General features: G+C 39.7%; 2 protein-coding genes across 2 annotated transcripts in view; both read left to right on the top strand.

The window, feature by feature from the left end:
* The window catches only part of LOC127439136 (histidine-rich glycoprotein-like), a 170,702-nt gene extending 149,321 nt beyond the window's left edge, over nt 1-21,381 (top strand). The window contains exon 2 of the mRNA XM_051695233.1: nt 21,215-21,381. The gene's annotated coding sequence lies outside the window, so the exon portion shown is untranslated. The remainder of the gene's footprint in view (nt 1-21,214) is intronic.
* The window catches only part of celsr2 (cadherin, EGF LAG seven-pass G-type receptor 2), a 62,622-nt gene that overhangs the window by 24,197 nt on the left and 14,313 nt on the right, over nt 1-24,112 (top strand). Inside the window, exons 3-20 of the mRNA XM_051695172.1 lie at nt 3,996-4,218; nt 7,940-8,055; nt 8,358-8,446; nt 10,855-11,012; nt 11,157-11,320; nt 12,727-12,852; nt 13,010-13,176; nt 13,955-14,125; nt 14,293-14,406; nt 14,592-14,766; nt 16,305-16,446; nt 16,531-16,651; nt 17,121-17,304; nt 17,394-17,495; nt 18,673-18,767; nt 18,851-19,060; nt 19,944-20,127; nt 20,572-20,890. Of these exons, the coding sequence (XP_051551132.1) occupies nt 3,996-4,218; nt 7,940-8,055; nt 8,358-8,446; nt 10,855-11,012; nt 11,157-11,320; nt 12,727-12,852; nt 13,010-13,176; nt 13,955-14,125; nt 14,293-14,406; nt 14,592-14,766; nt 16,305-16,446; nt 16,531-16,651; nt 17,121-17,304; nt 17,394-17,495; nt 18,673-18,767; nt 18,851-19,060; nt 19,944-20,127; nt 20,572-20,890 (2,860 nt within the window). The remainder of the gene's footprint in view (nt 1-3,995; nt 4,219-7,939; nt 8,056-8,357; nt 8,447-10,854; nt 11,013-11,156; nt 11,321-12,726; nt 12,853-13,009; nt 13,177-13,954; nt 14,126-14,292; nt 14,407-14,591; nt 14,767-16,304; nt 16,447-16,530; nt 16,652-17,120; nt 17,305-17,393; nt 17,496-18,672; nt 18,768-18,850; nt 19,061-19,943; nt 20,128-20,571; nt 20,891-24,112) is intronic.

The raw sequence follows: 24,112 nt of genomic DNA, 5'->3' as shown, positions 1-24,112 counted from the left end.
GGAAGAGTGGTCCAATTTGCCAAATGGTGGGCGGGGGAGGGATTTGTAGCCATCCCGGAAGGTAGCAATGGTCCAAAACCCGGTCCCCTCGTGTGTTGAAATAATGTGCTGGTGGTATTTTGGTGCGACTGATTTGAAACTGGCTTTGTTAAAGTCCCTGGTCACAATGAACGCGGCTTCATGCTCACTTATACTCCCATACAGTTCCTTGATTGCCCGGTCTGTGTCGGCTTGTGGGGGAATGTACACAGCTGTGATAATGACCACTGTGAATTCCCTCGGTAGCCAGAATGGTCGACAGAGAAGCATGAGAAATTCCAGATCAGGAGAGCAGAAAGACTTGATAGAATGAACGTTCCTCTGATCACACCAGGATTTGTTGATCATAAAACATACATCACCACCTCTGCTTTTACCTGAGAGGTCTTTCGCTCTGTCCGCTCGGTGCACAGAGGATGAGTCTGAGAATCTCCGCAGACATCCAAGTTTCCGTAAGGCAGATAATGCAGCAGTCCCTCGTCTCTCGTTGGAAAGAGATCCGCGCTTTCAGCTCGCAGAGCTTGTTATCCAGAGACCGAACATTTGCCTGTAGAATAGTGGGTAGCGGGGGTTGATTTGCACGGCGTCTTACTCTGATGAGAACGCCGGCTCTGTTTTCCCTTTTCCTTTTGCGTTTCCGCATCTGGACTGCCCAGACAAAGGGCTCAGCTTGCGTGTTTGTAAACAGCGGGTCAGCATTGAGGAATTTGAAGTCCGGTTTACGGTGTGAAATTGCTGAACTAATGTCCAAAAGTGTTTGTCTGTCGTAGACAATAAGGCAGACAACATCCAAGACAAAAAACATAAGAATTGTGAACAAAACAAACAAAACACTACCATGTTGTGTCGGAGCTCGCAACGCAGCAGCCATACTCGGCGCCATCTTGAGTCCAATTTTCTAAATTTTCTGTGAACCCCTGTTATTCACAGTTTGAGAGGTCCCACAAGCCTCCACGGGGTTCTCCCCATTTTAATTATTGTATGGGCATAAGCCTTGCGGTGTCTTAGACGTCGTGAGGGACCTTCAAACAGCAAAAAGGAGGGAGGTGGTCCCCGGGTCTTTGGCGATTGTGGTTCCAGAGAGAGAGGAGCTCGGGCCGGAGGTGATCTTAAAAGCCAATCAAGGTACCCCGGGTGGTCACTTGCGTGGATGATGCTCCCCCTCTTTATTATGTTTCATACACTTTGAGATATCAGAGCAAGTGTTACACGGTTCTGTGTGGATTATAGAAAGGTCAACGCGGTGTCTAAATTTGATACTTATCCAATGCCTCGTATTTACAAACTGCTTGATTAGTTGGGCATGGCTCGCTTTTATTCGACACTGGATTTGACAAAGGGATATTAGCAGATCCCCAATGTCCCGTGAGAAAACAGCCTTCTCCACACCATTTGGCTTACACCAATTCATGACCCTTCTGTTCAGTTTGTTTGGGGCCCCGGCTGTTTCAGCACCTTATGGACCAAGTCGTCAGACCACACTCTGCGTATGCCTCTGCCTATCTGGATGACATGATTATATACAGTAATGATTGGCAGCAGCACATGCAGCAGCACATGCAGCATCTGAGGGCAGTTCTGAGGTCGCTGCGATGGGACTCACGGCAAACCCCAAGAAGTGCGCAATTGGTTGGGTGGAGGTACAGTATCTGGGGTTCCAATTGGGTCACGGGCAGGTGCTTCCCCAAATTGATAAAACCGCGGCGATTACGGCCTGCCCGAGACCCAAGACCAAAAAGGAGGTGAGACAGTTCCTGGGGCTGGCTGGCTTTTATCGTAGGTTTGTGCCTAATTATTCGGACATCACCAGCCCACTGACTGATCTCACTAAAAAGGGAGCCCCAGACCCAGTCCAGTGGTCGGAGCTATGCCAACAGGCTTTTATAAAGATGTGCTTTGTGGCGGGTCTTTGTTACATGCTCCGGATTTTGCTTTCCCTTTTGTTTTACAGACCGACGCGTCGGACAGGGGGTTGGGAGTCGTGTTGTCCCAGGTGGTCGAGGGGAGGAGCGCCCGTGCTGTACATCAGCCGGAAGCTTTCGGCGAGAGGTGAGTTACAGCACCGTTGAGAAGGAGTGTCTGGCCATCAAGTGGGCAGTCCTCACCCTTCGGTACTACCTCCTGGGACGGGCTTTCACCCCCTGTTCGGACCATGCCCTGCTCCAGTGGCTCCAGCGCAAGAAGGATACCAACGCATGGATCACCCATTGGTATCTGGCTCTTCAGCCGTTTAAGTTCAAGGTGGTCCACAGGCCGGGGGCGCATATGGCTGTTGCAGGCCGGCTGGCTCCCTGGCCTGAGTCGGGTGGTGGGGGTATGTGGTGATGGGGATGTGGTTGAGCGGCAGCTTGTGAATGGAGAGCAAGATCGGGAGATGAGAACGGTAAGGATCATCACCTGTCAACGATTGTCTTTAACAGCTGTTTATCATTGCCGTGAGAGTTGGAGACTGATTTAAGGGTGAGGCAGATGCCAGTGAGGGGGAGAGGAAGCCACCCAAACACACACAGAGTCTGTGTTGTATTGTTGCTGCTGAAAAGCATGGTTTTGAGTTTTAAAATAAAATACCATTTAAGTTGGATTCGCCATCTCCCACTTGCTCCTTTCACCTCTTTGCGAACTTGTTACAGACATTTTTAAAGCTTTTCAAATAAAATGACCGACTCCTTTGTCTTGCTGGGGTTAATTTCATAGCTAACATGTTATGTGTCCTAAATACACACAATGAAATCATATTTTCACACTTTTGTCCACTTGATTACACAAACGTTTAAAAAACACTTTATTGGGGGTGAAATTGTTTGGTGTGGAAATGACGTCACAACTGTGGGACAAAATTTACAGAAATTATTTTCACTAAATAAATATTGAAATGGTTTGTGTTTATTTCACTTTTTGTTTAGATGATCATAGTTTTAAACATGTAATAATTTGTATTTTTTATAATGGATTTTTTTAGGATAATATTGAATGTCTGGGTCTGGGACAAGACGATCAAATGTATACATAAAAGACATTTGAAAAGTACCAAAAATAAATGATGAAGACCTGGTGAAAAGTTTCCAAGTCAGTTTTAATGAGAAAAAAGTGAAAGTGCCCAAACTAAAGGAACATCTTATATAAAGTTTGATTATCTGACCCTAATTAAGATCATTGTTTTTGTGTCACTACTGTATTTTAAATCAATAAAATGACTTTAAAGCTAAATGCCCCCTTTAATAGCGTAGTTGTGTTTACGTAGAACTACTTGTTTGAAAGAGTATCTTGACATAGTTGAAGTACTTTAAATCATGATAACGACATTTTCAGCGAAGCTTCATCAACACGAATTTCACATTGTAGAAACAAATATTCAGTTGTTTTTGTCTCAAAGTGTTTAAATTTGAGCGTTAGTTCATTAGTTATTAAATGTGAATGCAAATGAGAGTTTAATGACAGCATGACATGAATCAAGTGAAAACGTTCTGTGTTGTTCATTATCAGTGTGGTTTGACCTGTGCGTGTAGTTTTAATGAAGGCAGACGGCGCGAGTGAAAGCGTTTATTCTGACGCTTCACACTGAAGTTCTCTGCGGATCATTCTGCGAGTGTTGTATGAATATGTATGAGGCGAGATCTGATGCGCTTTGAAGTGAAGGCCGTATTTAACGCCGTGACCTCATTTCCCTTCAAAGACCTTTAACAGAGTGCAAGAGAATCCAACACACACCACATCAATTTTTCATTACACACTGGAAAGAGAGGAAAAGTGTGTGTGTGTGTGTGTGTGTGAGTTTGGCATTGTTTGATTGGCACACAGACAAATGTTTCTGTTATGACGAGCGTGTCAAATCATCTTTTGTGTGTCGAACAGTGCCAGCTTTGTCTCGACGGGAATACAAACACTCACACTTCCTTCTATGCGTTTATTGTTGATAAAAATCACACATTAATATCTGGACTGTCTCTCTGTCTTAGGTGAACGCTGTGAGATCTCGTCCCGTTCTGGTCGCTGTGCTGACGGTGTGTGTCGGAACGGTGGGACGTGTCTCAATCTGCTGGTGGGGGGTTTTAAGTGTGAGTGTCCCGCCGGAGCGTTTGACAAACCCTTCTGTCTTATGAGCTCCAGAAACTTCCCGCCTCACTCCTTCATCACATTCAAAGGCCTTCGACAGAGATTTCACTTCACCATCACACTCACGTGAGTATTTATTACATTCATCCAAAACAACTGACAGATGATGATGACGACGAAGTCATTGATCATAAAACAACAACAATATAACGTTTCAAAAGCAGACCAGAAGAGAACACTGAACACAACGGGACAGAACACTACATCTGAAATGTGCAAATGTGAAAGATGTACAAAACTCTGTGTGGTTGCCAGGGCGTTGCTATGTAGGACTGGTATTGATACAGATTTATGATTCCAATTATGAGTGTATTTAAATATATTCTGATTAATTTGTGTACATGTCAGTTATAATGCTCATTTTGCACACGGATGACAGCAGTTTGAAAGTTCTCAATACCAATTCGATACCAGCAACAAAACACCAGCTGATCTGACTAAACATTGTTTCAAGTTCTCAAGTCATTATTCCAGACATGTAAACAGTCAGTAATAAAGCAAAAATAACAAAACAAAATTACAAGAAGTAGAGCAAATAAAAAGATAATAATTATGAGAAAAAAGTATTGAAATGTAACCTAACAAAACTGCTTACATTTCTGGTATTCTTTAAAACATTTATGAAATGAAACAAAATTACTTAAATTACTAATCTTTTTAATAAAAGTAAAAAAGTATAACATAAAACGAATTAAACTACTGGTCTTTAAAAAGTATTGAAATGTAACAAAACTACTTGAATTAATGGTGTTTATTTTTTAAAAGAGCTAATAAAGGGGGGTCTGGGTATCTCAGCGAGTATTGACGCTGACTATCACACCTGGAGTCGTGAGTTTGACTCCAGCCAGGTCTCCTAAGCAACCAAATTGGCCCGGTTGCTAGGGAGGGTAGAGTCACATGGGGTAACCTCCTCGTGGTCATGATTAGTGGTTCTCGCTCTCGGTGGGGCGTGTGGTGAGTTGTGAGTGGATGCCGCAGAGAATAGCGTGAAGCCTCCACACGCACTACGTCTCCACGGTAACGCGCTCAACAAGTCACGTGATAAGATGCGCGGATTGACGGTCTCAGACGTGGAGGCAACAGAGATTCATCCTCCGCCACCCGGATTGAGGCGAGTCACTACGCCACCACGAGGACTTAGAGCGCATTGGGAATTGGCCATTCCAAACTGGGTGAATAATGGGAAAAATCCAAAAATAAAAAAAGAGCTAATGAATCAAAATCAGGATCGTTTTTGTAAGGGAATGCCATGCAGAAAAAGCAAAGTATACCCTAATCTTTAGGGTAAGAGGTTTGTTCACATTCTGAGGCACGTCACTGGTCAGTTGATGAAGCTATCAGTGATGTTTGTTCATTTGTCAGATAGTCAATAACGGTTAATAAAACGTGTTTTTCTGAATGTTTGTTTGGTGTCTCTGGAGCTTTTATTAGCTCGCCTCGAAGGCACATCAGGGAAAGAAATCAGAACATTACTGCGTTTATTTGTCTCAAATATTTTAGCGGTGTCTAGTCCTGTTAGCATCTTTCTTATCATCGCTGACGGTAAATCAACACAGTGAGAGTCAGAGATCGTGTTTAACTGTCACTCTGAGATGAAAACAGACGCAGTTTCCGGATACTCGCTTTTCTCCGTTCGCTCTTTGTTCTTTTCTTTCTCTCTGTTTCTCACGCTTGTTTGCTGATGAATGCTCTGTCAGTAATCTGTTTAGCGTGTGTATAGACTGTGTGTTTTGCGCTGAGACGCTGCAGGACTAATGAAGGTTTCGCCATGGAGAGGGAATGTTCTCGCTTTGAGGCGGTTTGTAGCGATTCTTCAGTTTGAAGTGATGGAGTGATTTGGTTTTTAAAAGCTTTAAAGGGGTCAGATTGTGAAGAATCAGGATTTACTTGATCTTTTGAGATAAAATAATTCATTACACCACGGTAACTTTCTGAACTCAGATTTATCCAGTCTTTAAAAGAGCATTTATTGAAACTAATCTCAAAAACAACTCATTCTGAACTTCTGTGACTTTCTGATGTCAGATGAATTAACATGATCACACGGGTAATTGGCATGTTGCGTCCGAATGTTCATGTACCTTGAATTACTGACGAGTGCCATCCCCCATCAGACATTTTTGCATTAATTCGAATGCGTTTACCTTTTCCTTTAGCACAAGCGTGTTGGGCAAGCAACCTCAAAGACACTCGTTCTGGTCCTGTAGTAACCAGAAAGTAATCGCGTTCACATAAACAATGTTAAGCAGTATTCAGAGGTTGCATTTGCACTCTTAACATGGCATTTTTCTCCACTGACAGTTAGGTTTAGGGTTGGGGTGTAGGTTAGGGGCTGGAGTTAATAAAATCTGTATTCCTTTTGACTGCATAACTTCATTTGCAACTAAAACTTGCTTTTGGCGCCACCGTGTGGACATTTCACCTCAGCAACACTTCCAGCTTTGGCCACTGGGGGCAGTGATGAGTATTTCAGTAAGCACAGATTTTTGGAGGAATCCATCTCAATGTGATGCAACTGCACAAAGAGGCTGTTATTGAAGGATGAGGTAGTTAAAGCTATTTTTAACCCGACAGCAAACCCACAGTTTGTGTGTATATGCAGCCAAGCACTGTTACTCATTTAATAGTGTCAGCCGATCATAAAAGTGTTCATTTACATATAGATATCTCAAAAGAAGCAGTCTGTTTAATCATAAGGGTCAGAGAGAGAGAGAGAGAGAGAGAGAGTGGAAAATGATCATGAAAAACTGAATTCTGACCTTTACTAACATTATAAATGGACTTCAGGGGAGAAATGATGAAAAACATCTATGAGCCCATTAACTGTGTGAAGGACACGAGATACAGGAGATATGTGGGGTGATGATGAAGGAGAGATGAAGGACAACTGGAGAGAAGGATGTGTGTGTGTGTGTGTGTGTGTGTGTGTGTGTGTGTGTGTCTCTGGAGATGTGATTATTCTCCTCAGTAACCAGGTCAACAGCTCTAAACCCCACGGCAACATTACAGTAACACGCAACAAATAAACCATCACATATTATATATTAAAGTTATGATAAAATATTATATTAAAACAATATATTTATATATTAAAATTCATGAATTCAATTACAATTATGAATAAAGTTAAAAAGCTAATTATTTAATACAATATTAATAGATAAAAATTATGATCAAATATATTACAATTACATATAAAAATAAATTAAATGATAAATATAATAACAATAAAATAAAGCTAAATGAAATTGAATTAAAATTCTGAATAAATTAAAGTAAAAGGGTAATTATATAATTAATTATTATTATATTAAAGTTATGCTACAATGTTGTTATATTAAAATATATTATTTATATAATAAAATAAATGACATGAAAATTTAATTAAATTACATTCAGTGAAAATGCTAAAACATGCTCAATAAAAATACATTTAAAATATGTATAAATAATGTAAATGATCAAATAAAATGACAAATATAACTAAAACTCATTTTTAAATGAAACTAAAATAGAATGTATTTAAATCTATTGAATAAAAAATATTCTCCTGTTTTCATGTTCAATTTAAATGTGGAGCTCTATTATAAAAGTGTCATTTAATGTTGTTTAATTGTATTTTCACTCATCCGCTGACCTACTTGAACTTTTGTGAAGGATTTCTCTAAATGACTTATTATTGTTTATGTATATTGTTATTAATGAAGTGATATTTTTGTGAACTGTTAATCAAACCTCTAACAGTAAGGATGAAGTGTTGAGTGTGTAAGTCATCGTGTTTGTGCAGGTTTGCGACTGGAGAACCCGATGGACTGCTGCTGTATAACGGACGCTTTAACGCGAAACATGACTTCATCGCGCTGGAGATCATTAATCAACAGATCCAGCTCACGTTCTCTGCAGGTAAACACTGATCGAGAACCATCGGAACGATCTAGAAGCGCACAGGACTCCAGTTTACATCAGATGAGAGAAATAAACCCCACAATGAAGCCATGTGAACCGCCAACAAAACTCACACTGAGTGTAACACACATTTATTCAAAGCTTGTGTAGATGAATGAGAGCAAAACACACTTTTCACTGTATAATGCTGATCGTTCTTTACGTTCAGTTAACAATCTTTTATCACATGAATCATGATTCGATTGTGTGTTTTATTCTTTCTTAACTTTCAACCTTACCTGACCTTTTGACCCCTGCAGGTGAAACGAAGACGACGGTGTCGCCCTTCATTGTGGGCGGAGTCAGTGACGGCCAGTGGCACACTGTTCATATACACTATTATAACAAGGTAAAAGTGTGTCATGTGACCCGTTAGAGATCATTACTGAAGCTCCACTGATCACACACACACAGGATGTGACATCTCAACTCATTCAGGAAGTCACTTTGCATCAGAATGCTGTTGCTCGGCAACGGCTGTGTGTGTTTCTCTGTGTGTGTGTGTGTGTGTGTGTGTGATAAACAATTAAATTGAAATCTACAACACTGTGAGGTTTATCAACATGTGAATGAAAAATCTCAAATGGCTCAAATGTTAGTTTTTGAAGAAAGATGAACATAAATGATGATGAAAGACAAAAATGGATCAGTCCATTATTTTTAAGAGGGGGGTCAAAATGACCATTTTCACCTATGATTTTAAAGCAAAACTACAGGTCACAAAAGGGACCTTAGAAAGGAGTCAGCATCATGATTTTATTCCTACACAGAGATCAGTAGATCTATTACTAAAATCAGCTGACATCAGCATCTCTTGATGCATTTTATCCCAACGGTGTGAGTCCAAAAATGGGGGGAAACACTTTTTTGTGTTGTTTTTCCAAAGTTGGAGTGCCTATAACTCCACAAGTATTAAAGATATGTTTATATGCTTTTAGATTCTGCTTCAGAATAAACTTCCCTTTTGGCATCTTCATTTTTAAGGCCCTATATAGTTAAACCCCAGAGATATGGGGCTCTCAATGTGGCTCCGTTAGTAAATTGTAACATTTTGTCAATTATTGCATTTTGACATTGTTTTTATGTTAATAAATAAAGGTACATTTCTAGTTTAAACATTATTCTTAAGACTTTTGTTTTGTTGGACAAGAAAAACTAGCTTCATACCATGTGATCCACATTTGGTTTTCGAAAATTAAAAATAGTTAACATTAAATGTATGCATGGAGCCACATTGAGAGCCCCATAGTGTTTCCCCCCATTTTTGGACTCACACCGTTGGGATAAAATGCATCAAGAGATGCTGATGTCAGCTGATTTTAGTAATAGATCTACTGATCTCTGTGTAGGAATAAAATCATGATGCTGACTCCTTTCTAAGGTCCCTTTTGTGACCTGTAGTTTTGCTTTAAAATCATAGGTGAAAATGGTCATTTTGACCCTCCTTCTACAAAATAATGGATCACTCAGTAAATATTGATCCATTTTGGCTTTCATCATGAATTGTGTTCAAAAGTATTAACAGCATCAGAAATTTCAGTTGGGGACGTTTCTGAAATGTGGTTGGTTTAATCATGATGCAATAAACGACAAAAGCGTCTGTCTGTCAAGCCATCACACGTCTGTGTCTACTGACCCAAACACCAGTTGACCTCTGACCCCTGTGTGTGTGTGTGTGTGTGCAGATTGGAAACTCATATTTACTCAACACAACATCAAACATCAAAACAAACATGAGAAATCACACAAACACACACAACGGCTGCCCATCTGTGTGTGTGTGTGTGTGTGTGTGTGTGTGCGTGTGTGACACTCATCTTAAAGGAGTTGAATTCAAAGTATGAGGTCATTCACACACACACACACACACACACACACACACACACTGAATGTGTCCTACATTTCACACACGCAACCCTTCGGCCACAGACCAGCAATCTCTCACACACACACACACACACACGCACACACATACACACAACAGCGACATGAAAGAGTTAATGCATGTGTGGTTTTAGGAGTGGGTGTGGCTTAACTTGATGCTCTGAGACCAATGTCTCTTCAGGCTCCACCCCTGAGCTGCTCTGATTGGTTTATTCAAACAAACACAGTGATTTTTCTTGGTTTGACATCTTCAGTTCGTAAAACATGTCCGTGTGTCTCCAGCAGAGCTCTTTGTGTGTGTGTGTGTGTGTGTGTGTGTGTGACCTGCACGGCGGGGTCAGTCTGAAAGAGGTCGTGACCCCTCATTAAGTTATTGTGTTTGTGAGCTCTGTACATCTGTCCACTCACACAAATGTGCTTTCATGTTTTTATATTTATACAGAAACATTAAACCCCCTCAGAATTCTGTTCTGAGATCATGTTTTGTATCTGATTCATTATTTTATCATATTTTTATTGTAATAGTTTACAATACAGTGCTATATGTTAACATTAGTTCAGGCATTATAAATCTTGGATAACGTTCATTTATAAATACATTGTTTTATTTTTCCCTTCATATTATTTTGGTTATTTCGTTTATTTATGTCTCCCTATTTATTGTGTATTTCTGAACAATCTTTCGTTTCTTCCACTGAATATTTGTTCGCGACTTGTTCAGTTGTAAATCATTTGGATTATTTGTCAGTTCTGGGCAGTTTATAATCATGAATTGAACCACGACATGAACTCATCAGGGAGTTTAAAATGTGCGACATGAGATTAAAGAAATCTGTCATCTGACCTGTCTGTCTCTGTCTGTCTGTCTCTCAGCCCGTCCTGAACCGCGCAGGTCTGCCGCAGGGCCCGTCCGATCAGAAGGTTGTCGTGGTAACGGTGGATAACTGTGACACGTCTGTTGCGCTGCGATTTGGTCATGTGATCGGAAATTACACATGCGCTGCCAGGGGCAGCCAATCAGGATCCAAGAAGTAAGGGAGTGTCTGTGATGTCACTATTCTAACAATTCCAAAAACGTTCTTAAGAACGCAGATACAATCATACAATCTAAGAAATGCGCATTACAAACAAATTTTTATTTTTTACTAATACATGATCATTTATTTTACGTTCAGGTCTCTGGATCTGACGGGTCCGCTGCTGCTGGGCGGCGTTCCCAAACTCCCAGAGGAGTTCCCCGTGCAGAACCGGCAGTTCATCGGCTGCATGAAGGACCTGCACATCGACAACCGACAAATGGACATGGCGGGTTTCATCGCTAATAACGGAACGCTACCAGGTGAGAAAGCGCACAAATGCCACAATTATAAAGCAACAAGCAATTCAGTGACAAGAGATGAAAGCACTGTTCAGGGGGGCCTGGGTAGCTCAGTGGTAAAATACGCTGGCTACCACCCCTGGAGTTCACTAGTTCGCTAGTTCAAATCCCAGGGCGTGCTGAATGACTCCAGCCAGGTCTCCTAAGCAACCAAATTGGCCCGGTTGCTAGGGAGGGTAGAGTCACATGGGGTAACCTCCTCATGGTCACTATAATGTGGGGTGCGTGGGGAGTTGTGCGTGGATGCCGTGGAGAATAGCGTGAAGCCTCCACACGCGCTACGTCTCTGTGGTAACGTGCTCAACAAGCAACGTGATAAGATGCGCGGATTGTCGATTGAATTCTTAGACCGTTGTTAGTACAGCTCCCACCCTATTTGAAAGATGTTCACTTTGAAAGTTGTGACGCTAATATTTTTCTTGCCACATTGGATGTAGTCTCTTTATACTTCAGTATCCTGCATGATATGGGTTTGGAAGCTCTCAAGTTTCTTCTTGAATCAAGAATTGAAAAAACAAATTTTGGTGATTTTTTGATCTTCTTGAATAACATGGTGGACTCTATAAAACTGAATGCTGAAATCGACCCAAATTCAGAATCCTTTCTTGAGGGTTCGTTTGCATTCAAGATCACTCTCTACGACTCTATATACGAAAACTACTGACAAGAACAGTGTTCGACATGCATCGAGTTCGCATCCGACATATTTAAAAGGAGTTTACCATACACACAGAGTAAAGCGTATCTGCACGACGGAATCTGATTTTGAGACGGAGTTTGTAAAAATGTATAAGCAATTTCACCTCAGGGGTTACCCTAAAAAGAGGCTCGATGATGCTCTTTATAATGAAGTTTTTTGAGCATTTGTATTATTTGTAAGTCAGTTCAATTAGAAGAATTGAGTTTTTTTAGTATTTGGCTCGGACGTTTTTTCCGCTTTTTTCTGCTGTTTTTTTATTATTATTAACTAATGTTAACGAATGCAACCTTATTGTAAAGTGTTAGCAATAAATGATTTTAATTTAAACATACTGTTGATGAAAATATGATGCAAATTTCACTGAGAATCTGAGTTTTAGTCATAAGCAGCCATGACTGCGACACGCATCAGGACTTTTTATCGATCACTTGCATTCTGTTTCTGCCGCGTCGCACTGGGAAGCTCCGCCCATTGGTTCAAAATCCCACTCGTAACTGTACATTAAATATCAAATATGTTCTGATTGGCTGCGACTGTAACTTGTGCTGCAGTTTTGTGATCAGTGTGGACATAAATATGACGACAAATTACATCGCTGGAAACTTGGCGTTGTTATTTTGAATTCTGTAGCGATTTATAAGTGTTGATGATGTCACTCTTTTCCCAGGATGCTCTGCTAAACGTCACTTCTGCAATAACAACCCTTGTCTGAACAGCGGCACGTGTGTGAATCTGTGGGGCTCGTTCAGCTGTGACTGCCCCCTGGGGTTCGGAGGACGCAACTGCGAGAAAGGTGAGAACCAGACGCCTTTCACACCTGCAGTAACACGCGTCGTCTGTGTTTGGATTTCGAGGGGAGGGTCTCTGATTTCATGGTTTTCATACGATTATTAAAAGTTGAGTGACTCGCATCACACACTACTCATGATCTCTCTGTCTGTCTGTTACAGTGATGCCGAACCCGTTGCATTTCCAGGGAAACGGTCTGTTGTCGTGGAGTAATCTGGCTGTTGTGGTGACGGTTCCGTGGCACCTGGAGTTCATGTTTCGGACACGCGAACCAAGAGCGACAATCCTACACATGAGCTCTGTACAACAACACAACATCACAATACAGGTACACACACATGGATAACAAAAAGATCTCTTGCTTATCGGAAAGGAGGAGACGGGAACTGGATGAACAATCATGAAGACTTTTAATCAGACACAACATAAACACTGACGCACACACACAACTCCGCATGCATCTCTCTCTCTCTCCCTAACTGGCATCTCCGGCTCCTCTTTATCCCTCTCCCGGCTGTTTGGGATGATTCAGTGCCAGGTGTCCATCCTCCTTGTCATATATGTAAATCAGATCACATCATAGACTTCTGTTGTTTTTTAAATAAAGCCTATTATAATGACCACAGACTGTAAAAGAAAACTTAAAGGAATATTCCGGCTTCAATACAAGTTAAGCTCAGTCGACAGTGTTTGTGGCATCAGGATTTACTCACTTCTGGACACAATTTTTGCCTTCAAATTATAGCCAAGTAAACACACAAACACACTTCAATGGTGAAAGGAGGTGCACAGAGTGTTTGTGTTACTATAACACCACCTACTGGCCACTTGTGGTAGAACACGACACTCAAACCTTAAAACAACTTATTCACATTGAATTATTAGTGCAACAAGATTTCAAATACACCATCAAATGTAACAAACACAAGTTTGGGCAGGACATATCTCTACATTTAAAATGTGTGTATCAGCTTAAAGTGTATTTAGTCAGCTGTTGAGGTCTTTAAAACAAACTTTGTATTCCTTCACAATGAAAATGAAAATTCACACTGAAGCAATGGTTTCTTCTGACTGCTTTTGTAAGTTCAAGTGTATTTCTCTGTCAGTTGCGTGAGGGTTGTGTGGTGATGTCAGTGCAGCGCGGCGAGGACTCTACAGTGTCTCGTGTTGATGATGTCACGGTGGATGATGGTCATTGGCATCATGTACTGTTAGAGTTCAGACCTGCAGCGGGCGCAATCAGAGCCGCACTGACGCTCGACCACGGTCTGTACACGGTGAGACACTCTATATCTATAATGACACAGATAGTTCTGCCTCAAAGTCATGCTATTATTTGAAACAGAAGTTGACGTGTCACTCAAATAATTTGCCATTTAGGATGCTTTAAAATCCAATCACTTTAGTAGTCATGCTAATAAAGTGTGTGTGTGTGTGTGTGTAGTCGTCTATGGAGTTGGACGCTAAGTTAAAAGGAGTTAAAATGAAGTCTCTCAGTGTTGGCGGCATCATCGAAGGCAAGAATCAAGTGATCAATGGATTCAGAGGATGTATGCAGGTAATCATCTGCCACACACACACGTACATCTTTCAAAATGAAAATATATCATTGGATTAAAATGATTTTCAGGCTAACACAACCCTGCCCCTAAGAGTTTAGGTTTTCTTAAAAATGCACTTTTAACTAGCCAAAGTATATGGAAGTAAACACTCAATGTTTCTTTCTGTGTGTGTTGTGTTCAGGGTTTGCGTTTGGGCGAGTCCTCCTCCAGTCCAGTGTTTCCCAGCATGCCTCAGGCTCATGTTGTGAATGTTCAGGCGGGCTGCAGTCTGCCGGACCCCTGCGGATCGAACCCGTGCCCGCAACACAGCTACTGCCGCAACAATTGGGACACGTATTCATGCAGCTGTCACGCCGGTGAGTATGTTTATATATCGTGATACATACAGTGTGATTTAATATATATACATACTGTTTATTCATGTATACACTGTATACATAGGGATACATATAGTATATACAGTATGTACTCTATATTTGTGTTTATGGCGTATGTAAAGGGAGGCACATTAGGTGATAGATATTTACTGTATATTTGTGTATACTCTGTATATAGAGATACATATAGTATATATGTACTCTATATTTATGTATACGCGGATATATAGGGATACATATAGAGTGATATAGATATATACTGTATATTTGTGTATATGATGTATATATAGGGATGCATATAGAGTGATATAGATATATACTGTATATTTGTGTATATGATGTATATATAGGGATACATATAGAGTGATATAGATATATACTGTATATTTGTGTATATGATGTATATATAGGGATACATATAGAGTGATATAGATATATACTGTTTATTTGTGTATATGATGTATATATAGGGAGACATACAGTATAGAGTGATATAGATATATACTGTTTATTTGTGTATATGATGTATATATAGGGATGCATATAGAGTGATATAGATATATACTGTATATTTGTGTATATGATGTATATATAGGGATACATATAGAGTGATATAGATATATACTGTATATTTGTGTATATGATGTATAGATAGGGAGACATATAGGATGATATAAATATACATTATACTGTATATTTGTGTATGCGATGTATATATAGGGAGACATACAGTATAGAGTGATATAGATATATACTGTATATTTGTGTATATGATGTATATATAGGGATACATATAGAGTGATATAGATATATACTGTATATTTGTGTATATGATGTATAGATAGGGAGACATATAGGATGATATAAATATACATTATACTGTATATTTGTGTATGCGATGTATATATAGGGAGACATACAGTATAGGGTGATATAGATATATACTGTATATTTGTGTATATGATGTATATATATGGAGACATACAGTATAGGGTGATTATAGATATATACTGTATATTTGTGTATACAATGTACAGATAGGGAGACATATAGGGTGATGTAGATAAATACTGTATATTTGTGTATACGATGTATTGATAGGGATACATATAGGGTGATGTAGATAAATACTGTATATTTGTGTATACGATGTATTGATAGGGATACATATAGGGTGATGTAGATATATACTGAGTATTTGTGTATACAATGTGTATATAAGGATACATATAGAGTGAAATAGATATATACTGAATATTTGTGTATACAATGTATATATAGGGATTCATATAGGGTGATATAGATATTGTATTTTTGTATATGCAGTGTATATATAGTGGTACATATAGGGTGATATATACTACATATTAATGTATACACTGTTTATAAAGCGATGCATGTAGTAGATATATACTGTTTATTTGTGCATACCATATATATAGGGATATATACACATGTAATACTGTATATACATCATGTCTACATGCACACATTTCTGTATTTATTTTTCTAAACAGGTTACTATGGCAACAACTGTACTGATGTCTGTGCTCTTAATCCCTGTGAGCACCAATCAGCATGCAGCAGGAAGTCAAGCTCCGCCCACGGATACGTGTGCAACTGTCCCAGCATCTATTTTGGCCAGTACTGTGAGAAAAAGTATGAACAATTACCTATTTGACTTGAAAGTTTCTGCTCTATTCAACTGATGTGTGTACTATCAAGTGTGTATGTGTGTATCAGGACGGATCTGCCATGCCCTCGTGGTTGGTGGGGTGAGAAATCGTGTGGTCCGTGTAACTGTGACACTGCTAAAGGCTTCGACTCTGACTGTAACAAGACGGGCGGCGAGTGTCGCTGCAAGGTAAAACACACTGCAGAAAACGTGTCACATTTAACTCAAACTCAGTGCTTTTGCTTCTGTGCTTTTACATTGGACAACACAAAAATTAAACTCTTGAAATCTATTAATATTACCACAAACTGTGAGGCCCAACAATATGCAAAAATAACAAATTTAACACCAAAAAACTAATTTAATGTTCTCAGCACACAAAACACATTGTGATCAACTCAAAGCATGCTTCTCACTGCGAGTGAATTTGTATTTAATGTAGTCTGGGTTGTATTTTCTTTGAGCTTGTGTAAATTTGTCACATGACCTGTCCATGTTGACATCTCTCTGATTCAACAAGCTTCTACCAAGTGACAGATGAATTTGTACCTAAATACTGTAGAGTTTGATTGGACATATGACCTTTGACTTATTTTGATTTCGTATCTATAAATGAGAAAGTGCTCGACATTAACGTGACATTTCTCTGTGTTTAAAGGATAATCACTTTCATCTGCTGGGCAGTGACGTTTGTCTGCTGTGTGACTGTTACTCCGTCGGTTCGTTTTCTCGGGCGTGTGACCGTGACAGCGGTCAGTGTCAGTGTAAGCCAGGGGTCATAGGTCGTCAATGTGACCGCTGTGATAATCCATTTGCAGAGGTCTCATCCAACGGTTGTGAAGGTCAGAGTTCAACACACACGTGATTAATGTTTCACTTTTATATTCATAAAACACGTCTGTTTCATGTATGTGTGTCTGGTTTATTACAGTGATTTACGACAGCTGTCCTCAGGCGATTGAAGCAGGGATCTGGTGGCCCAGAACTAAGTTTGGTTTACCGGCTGCTGTTTCCTGTACTAAAGGATCCATCGGTATGAATACATGGCATTTAGAATTTGTAATTTTAATGCAAATATTAACTGTAATTTAACAGTATTTTTCCATTTAGAAGTCGACAGGAAATGTGATTTAAAAGACCTGCTGCTTGCACAGCTGTAGACGTAACGTAATTTTAATATTAAAAATTGAATGTAAATTTAACAGTATTTTTCCATTTAGAAATCGACTGCAAATTAAAATGCGATTTAAAAGAGCTGTTACAGTTGCTTGCACAGCTGTAGACATAACGTAATTTTAACGTTAAAAATGTTATGTAAATTTAACAGTATTTTTCCATTTAGAAATCGACTGCAAATTAAAATGCGATTTAAAAGAGCTGTTACAGTTGCTTGCACAGCTGTAGACATAACGTAATTTTAACGTTAAAAATGTTATGTAAATTTAACAGTATTTTTCCATTTAGAAATCGACTGCAAATTAAAATGCGATTTATAAGAGCTTTACCAGGCATTTACATTTAAGCTTTGTAATTTTAACATAAAAATTGTATGTAAATTTAACAGTATTTTTCCATTTAGAACTTTACGTGACCCATTATCTAAATCTAATTGGCTGCAACAATTTGCCCCTCTTAAACAGTTGTAACTTCTGAAAAAGTTTGTATTGTTGTTATGTGTAAACAACGCTGTAATGTTAACTATTCAAGCATATACGAGGTTATGTCGTTCTTAAGAACTTTTGTTGTGTTTTGAGTTTTGAAGTTGATGCAATTACTCAACATAGTTCACTTGTAAACTGCAACATGAGAGACCGAAATTTCAAATGATTTGTATCGTAAAATAAACTCTATACAGACGTGCTATACATTTAATTTAATTTAATTGAAAATAGCTAGCTAGTGGAAAGAAATGTCATCAGTAACACTGAGGAAATTACGCATTCACTTAAGAATAAGAATGCTTTGATATTTTAACCGCTAGTTGCTTATTATCCTATCCAACCGTTTCAGGTCATTTTCGGCAGTTTAGTATGTTCTTTAACAGCATTTTGGTGTGTGAATAGCATTATGTATTAAACATGGGAAAGCAGTTGCTTGTGTTTAAAATAGTTATTTATCAGAAAAGTTCATCGGGCAGTTTTGATGACATTTGAATGAAATTGGTGTAACAGTGGTTTATCCAGTGTGTTTTTGTAATTGTGTTTGTGCAGGAACGGCGATTCGTCACTGTGATGAACACAAGGGCTGGCTCTCTCCAAACCTCTTTAACTGCACGTCTGTGAGCTTCAGTAAACTCAAGGCACTGGTGAGCACTCATCAATCATGAACCGATCGCTTGACGGGTTTTAGTTCGTTTTCTGTTCCTCTAATGAGTTTTCACGTTTGCAGTCGGAGCGTTTGATGCGTAACGCGTCTCTGATGGACTCCAGTAATGTACAGCGGACAACAGCGCTCCTGTTTAACGCCACACAGAACACCAAAGAGTTTTACGGCAGCGATGTGAAAATAGCGTATCACCTGATGCGCTCGATACTGCAACACGAGAGCGGCCAGCACGGATTCAACCTGACCGCCACACAGGACGTGCTGTTTAACGAGGTACACACACACATAGTTTCACATTTAACATGTAATGACCCCCCGCACCAGTGTTGTAACAAACTAACACGTGTAGCATGACAGTAGTTGAACTACTTTATCCCTCCTGGGCTGTTTAATAAAGGTCGACACTTTGGCTGTTCACGGTCATTTTTGAACAGTAACAGTACGGGTGTAACTTGTTTTTAAAGAAATTTAAAGAAACGTCTTCCCTTAAGTAATAATACAATTATGCACGTCTTCTGTAATTGTATGCTATTTAGATCTTATTTACCTGTACATTTTTTCAATTGCACTATTCATTTGCATATGCAAATAAGAAAATGTATGTTAACATCACTTCAGTAAAAACCTACCCTTCTATAAGTTCAAACATGAAGAACATATGAGAATGTGTCATGTATTGTGGGCAGATTGCTGAAAGAACACAGTTACGTGACTTGAAGGTCACGTCATGACAATAATAACTAGTAAATGGCTGTGTGGTCTGATTGTCTGACCTGTTGTAATTTAATTTTAGATTTAGATTAGATTATCACAAGTTATGCTGTGGATATATATTTACACTGCATTCAGAAAGTATTCAGACCCCTTCATTTTTTTCACATTTGTTATGTTGCAGTCGTATGCTAAAATGCTTTAAATTATTATTTCTCTTCTCATCAGTCTACACTCCATGCCCCATAATGACAAAGCAAAAAAACAGATTTTTGATAACTTTGTAAATGTATTAAAAAGAAAAACTGAAATATCACATTGACAGTATTCAGACCCTTTACTCAGTACTTAGGTTAAAATAGTAGTAGAATTTTTTTATCGTGATAACTGCAGTTAGTAATGTTCCTCATCTCTGTGTATTCTCTCTGATTGTTCGCTGCTGCAGCACCTGATGCATGTGGGCAGTGCCATCCTGTCAACGGGCACACGTGGGCACTGGGAGCTCATTCAGAAGACGGACGGTGGGGCGGCGACACTGCTGCAACAGTTTGAGGAGTATACAAACACTCTTGCTCAGAACATGAGGAAGACTTACCTGAGTCCGTTTACTATAGTAACACCCAACATCGGTGAGTACACACACAACGACTTACAACGCAACCACGATTTCTAGTTTCATCAAGTTTTTTTCATTTACGCCAATCATTCACACTAGAACGCCGTTTTCCTCCATCGAAAATGGACACTTGCAGAAATACTCTGTATTACCATTTACCTTGGAAAACGATTATATTACGAAATGGAAACAGAGTTTTAAAATAACAGATTAGTGTTGACATGGCCTCACTATTTACATTTCTATTAAGCAAGACCTTTGAATTAAAGATGGAAAAAGCCTGTGAGAATTGTTTTTAAATACATTTAAAAAATAAGAGCATTCAGTTTAATATTTAAGACATTAACATGCTAACATGCAACCACTGTTTTTAATTAATTTGCTTTATTTAGTTTAATTTAACAAGTTTTAGTCTAGTATTCCTAGATTTAGTTTAGTTGTGGCATATGTGTTGCAGTGATCTCTATTGATCGTTTGGAGAAGATGAATTTCGCCGGAGCGAAACTGCCGCGTTACGAGTCTCTCCGAGGACCACGCCCACTCGACCTGGAGACGACTGTCACTCTCCCCGACTCCGTCTTCATCCCCGCCCCTGAGGGCAAAGGTCAACGGCATCACAATGAGCCAATTGCAGAGTCCGGCAGAAACCACACGGCCAATCGCAAGAGACGTCACCCGGACGACAGCGAGCAGGACGCAATCGCCAGCGTGATTATATTCCACAGTCTGGCGTCGCTGTTACCAGAGCGATACGACATGGACAAGAGGAGCCTCAGGTGAGACGAGACTCATCATAAACATCATGTACATTTGTTTATTTGTTAGGATCCCCATTAGCTGTGCCCTAGATCAACGCTAGTCTTCCTGGGGTCCACATATGAAAAACATACATTTAAGAACATACATTAAACATTACAATCCATACCAAATCAGCACATTTAAGAACATATCTTTTTTTTCTCCCCTTTTCTCCCCAATTTGGAATGCCCAATTCCCAATGCGCTCTAAATCCTCGTGGTGGCGTAGTGACTTGCCTCAATCCGGGTGGAGGAGGACGAATCTCAGTTTGAATCCAGGGTGTGCTGAGTGACTCCAGCCAGGTCTCCTAAGCAACCAAATTGGCCCGGTTGCTAGGGAGGGTAGAGTCACATGGGGTAACCTCCTCGTGGTCGCTATAATGTGGTTCTCGCTCTCGGTGGGGTGTGTGGTGAGTTGTGCGTGGATGCCGCGGAGAATAGCGTGAAGCCTCCACACGCGCTACGTCTCCGTGGTAACGCGCTCAACAAGTCATGTGATAAGATACGTGGATTGACAGTCTCAGATGTGGAGGCAACTGAGATTCGTCCTCCACCACTCGGATTGAGGCGAGTCACTACGCCACCACGAGGACTTAGAACGCATTGGGAATTGGGCATTCCAAATTGGGGAGAATTTTTTTTTTTTTTAGTTTTAATTGACTACTGATATGTCGGGATTTTGGTTTGTAAAAGTTTCCATATTGCTAGTAGAATTGCAGCGATCATCCTGTCTTCAACTCTTAACCAGTTAAGACGTAAATGCATGCTATTAGTATTTATGTCAAACAGACACTGGAGAGCAAGGCCTTGTTCTGTACAAGCTGAAGTTGCTTAAATCTTTTTTGTGGCATTAGCCCAAATGATCTGGCAATAGTCAAGCTGTAAGAGACAAAGTGTACTTATTACAAGTCTCGTTATATCAGATGTAAAATATTTTCTGCATCTCCTTACTACAGCTAATGCCGTGCCCATCCTATTAACAATGTTGTCAGTGTGTTTTGACCAGGACAGTTTGTTATCAAGGGTGATGCCCAATAGCTTAGCTTCCTTTACTTGCTGGATGGGTGTTTTGGGCTTACGCCTTAAAGAATGATTTGAACCAAATACTATAGTCTTTGTTTTAGATATTTTAAGTATTATATTTTACTATAATATCTATCTCCCTGCTCAAGATTGCAGTCAGGTCAGCAGATGTTGTTGCAGATGCATATACTGTAATGTCATCTGCGCACATCGTTAATTTAGCATTTTTTTAGAACAAAAGGTAAATCATTTGTAAAAATAGAAAGCATACAGGTGCATCTCAATAAATTAGAATGTTGTGAAAAAGTTCATTTATTTCAGTAATTCAACTCAAATTGTGAAACTCGTGTATTAAATAAATTCAATGCACACAGACTGAAGTAGTTTAAGTCTTTGGTTCTTTTAATTGTGATGATTTTGGCTCACATTTAACAAAAACCCACCAATTCACTATCTCAAAAAATTAGAATACATCATAAGACCAATAAAAAAACATTTTTAGTGAATTGTTGGCCTTCTGGAAAGTATGTTCATTTACTGTATATGTACTCAATACTTGGTAGGGGCTCCTTTTGCTTTAATTACTGCCTCAATTCGGCGTGGCATGGAGGTGATCAGTTTGTGGCACTGCTGAGGTGGTATGGAAGCCCAGGTTTCTTTGACAGTGGCCTTCAGCTCATCTGCATTTTTTGGTCTCTTGTTTCTCATTTTCCTCTTGACAATACCCCATAGATTCTCTATGGGGTTCAGGTCTGGTGAGTTTGCTGGCCAGTCAAGCACACCAACACCATGGTCATTTAACCAACTTTTGGTGCTTTTGGCAGTGTGGGCAGGTGCCAAATCCTGCTGGAAAATGAAATCAGCATCTTTAAAAAGCTGGTCAGCAGAAGGAAGCATGAAGTGCTCCAAAATTTCTTGGTAAACGGGTGCAGTGACTTTGGTTTTCAAAAAACACAATGGACCAACACCAGCAGATGACATTGCACCCCAAATCATCACAGACTGTGGAAACTTAACACTGGACTTCAAGCAACTTGGGCTATGAGCTTCTCCACCCTTCCTCCAGACTCTAGGACCTTGGTTTCCAAATGAAATACAAAACTTGCTCTCATCTGAAAAGAGGACTTTGGACCACTGGGCAGCAGTCCAGTTCTTCTTCTCCTTAGCCCAGGTAAGACACCTCTGACGTTGTCTGTGGTTCAGGAGTGGCTTAACAAGAGGAATACGACAACTGTAGCCAAATTCCTTGACACGTCTGTGTGTGGTGGCTCTTGATGCCTTGACCCCAGCCTCAGTCCATTCCTTGTGAAGTTCACCCAAATTCTTGAATCGATTTTGCTTGACAATCCTCATAAGGCTGCGGTTCTCTCGGTTGGTTGATGCATCTTTTTCTTCCACACTTTTTCCTTCCACTCAACTTTCTGTTAACATGCTTGGATACAGCACTCTGTGAACAGCCAGCTTCTTTGGCAATGAATGTTTATGGCTTACCCTCCTTGTGAAGGGTGTCAGTGATTGTCTTCTGGACAACTGTCAGATCAGCAGTCTTCCCCATGATTGTGTAGCCTAGTGAATCAAACTGAGAGACCATTTTGAAGGCTCAGGAAACCTTTGCAGGTGTTTTGAGTTGATTAGCTGATTGGCATGTCACCATATTCTAATTTTTTGAGATAGTGAATTGGTGGGTTTTTGTTAAATGTGAGCCAAAATCATCACAATTAAAAGAACCAAAGACTTAAACTACTTCAGTCTGTGTGCATTGAATTTATTTAATACACGAGTTTCACAATTTGAGTTGAATTACTGAAATAAATGAACTTTTCCACGACATTCTAATTTATTGAGATGCACCTGTAAGTGGTCCTAGGCAGCTCTCTTGAGGAACTCCACATTCCACACACATTCTATCTGAGGAGCTTCCATTAAGGAATACTCTGTGGGATCTATTTATCAGATAGCTTTCCATCCAGGCAACTGCTGAAGGTCTAACTCCATAACACTCAAGCTTTTCAAGACGAAACCTGTGATCAAGAAGATCAAATGCTGCCGTAAAATCGAATAGAACTACTCCACATATCATTTTATTATCCGGATCCCTATACCAGTCATCTGTCATTTGCACTAGAGCTGTGCATGTAGCTTTTTCCCATCAATTGTTTTTCTGCATAATATTGTTTA

The sequence above is a fragment of the Myxocyprinus asiaticus genome, chromosome 50 (genome assembly GCF_019703515.2).
Source record: "Myxocyprinus asiaticus isolate MX2 ecotype Aquarium Trade chromosome 50, UBuf_Myxa_2, whole genome shotgun sequence".
Taxonomy (NCBI): Eukaryota; Metazoa; Chordata; class Actinopteri; order Cypriniformes; family Catostomidae; genus Myxocyprinus; species Myxocyprinus asiaticus.
The sequence above is the reverse complement of the archived record's forward strand: the minus strand, read 5'-3'. Positions and strand labels throughout refer to the sequence as shown.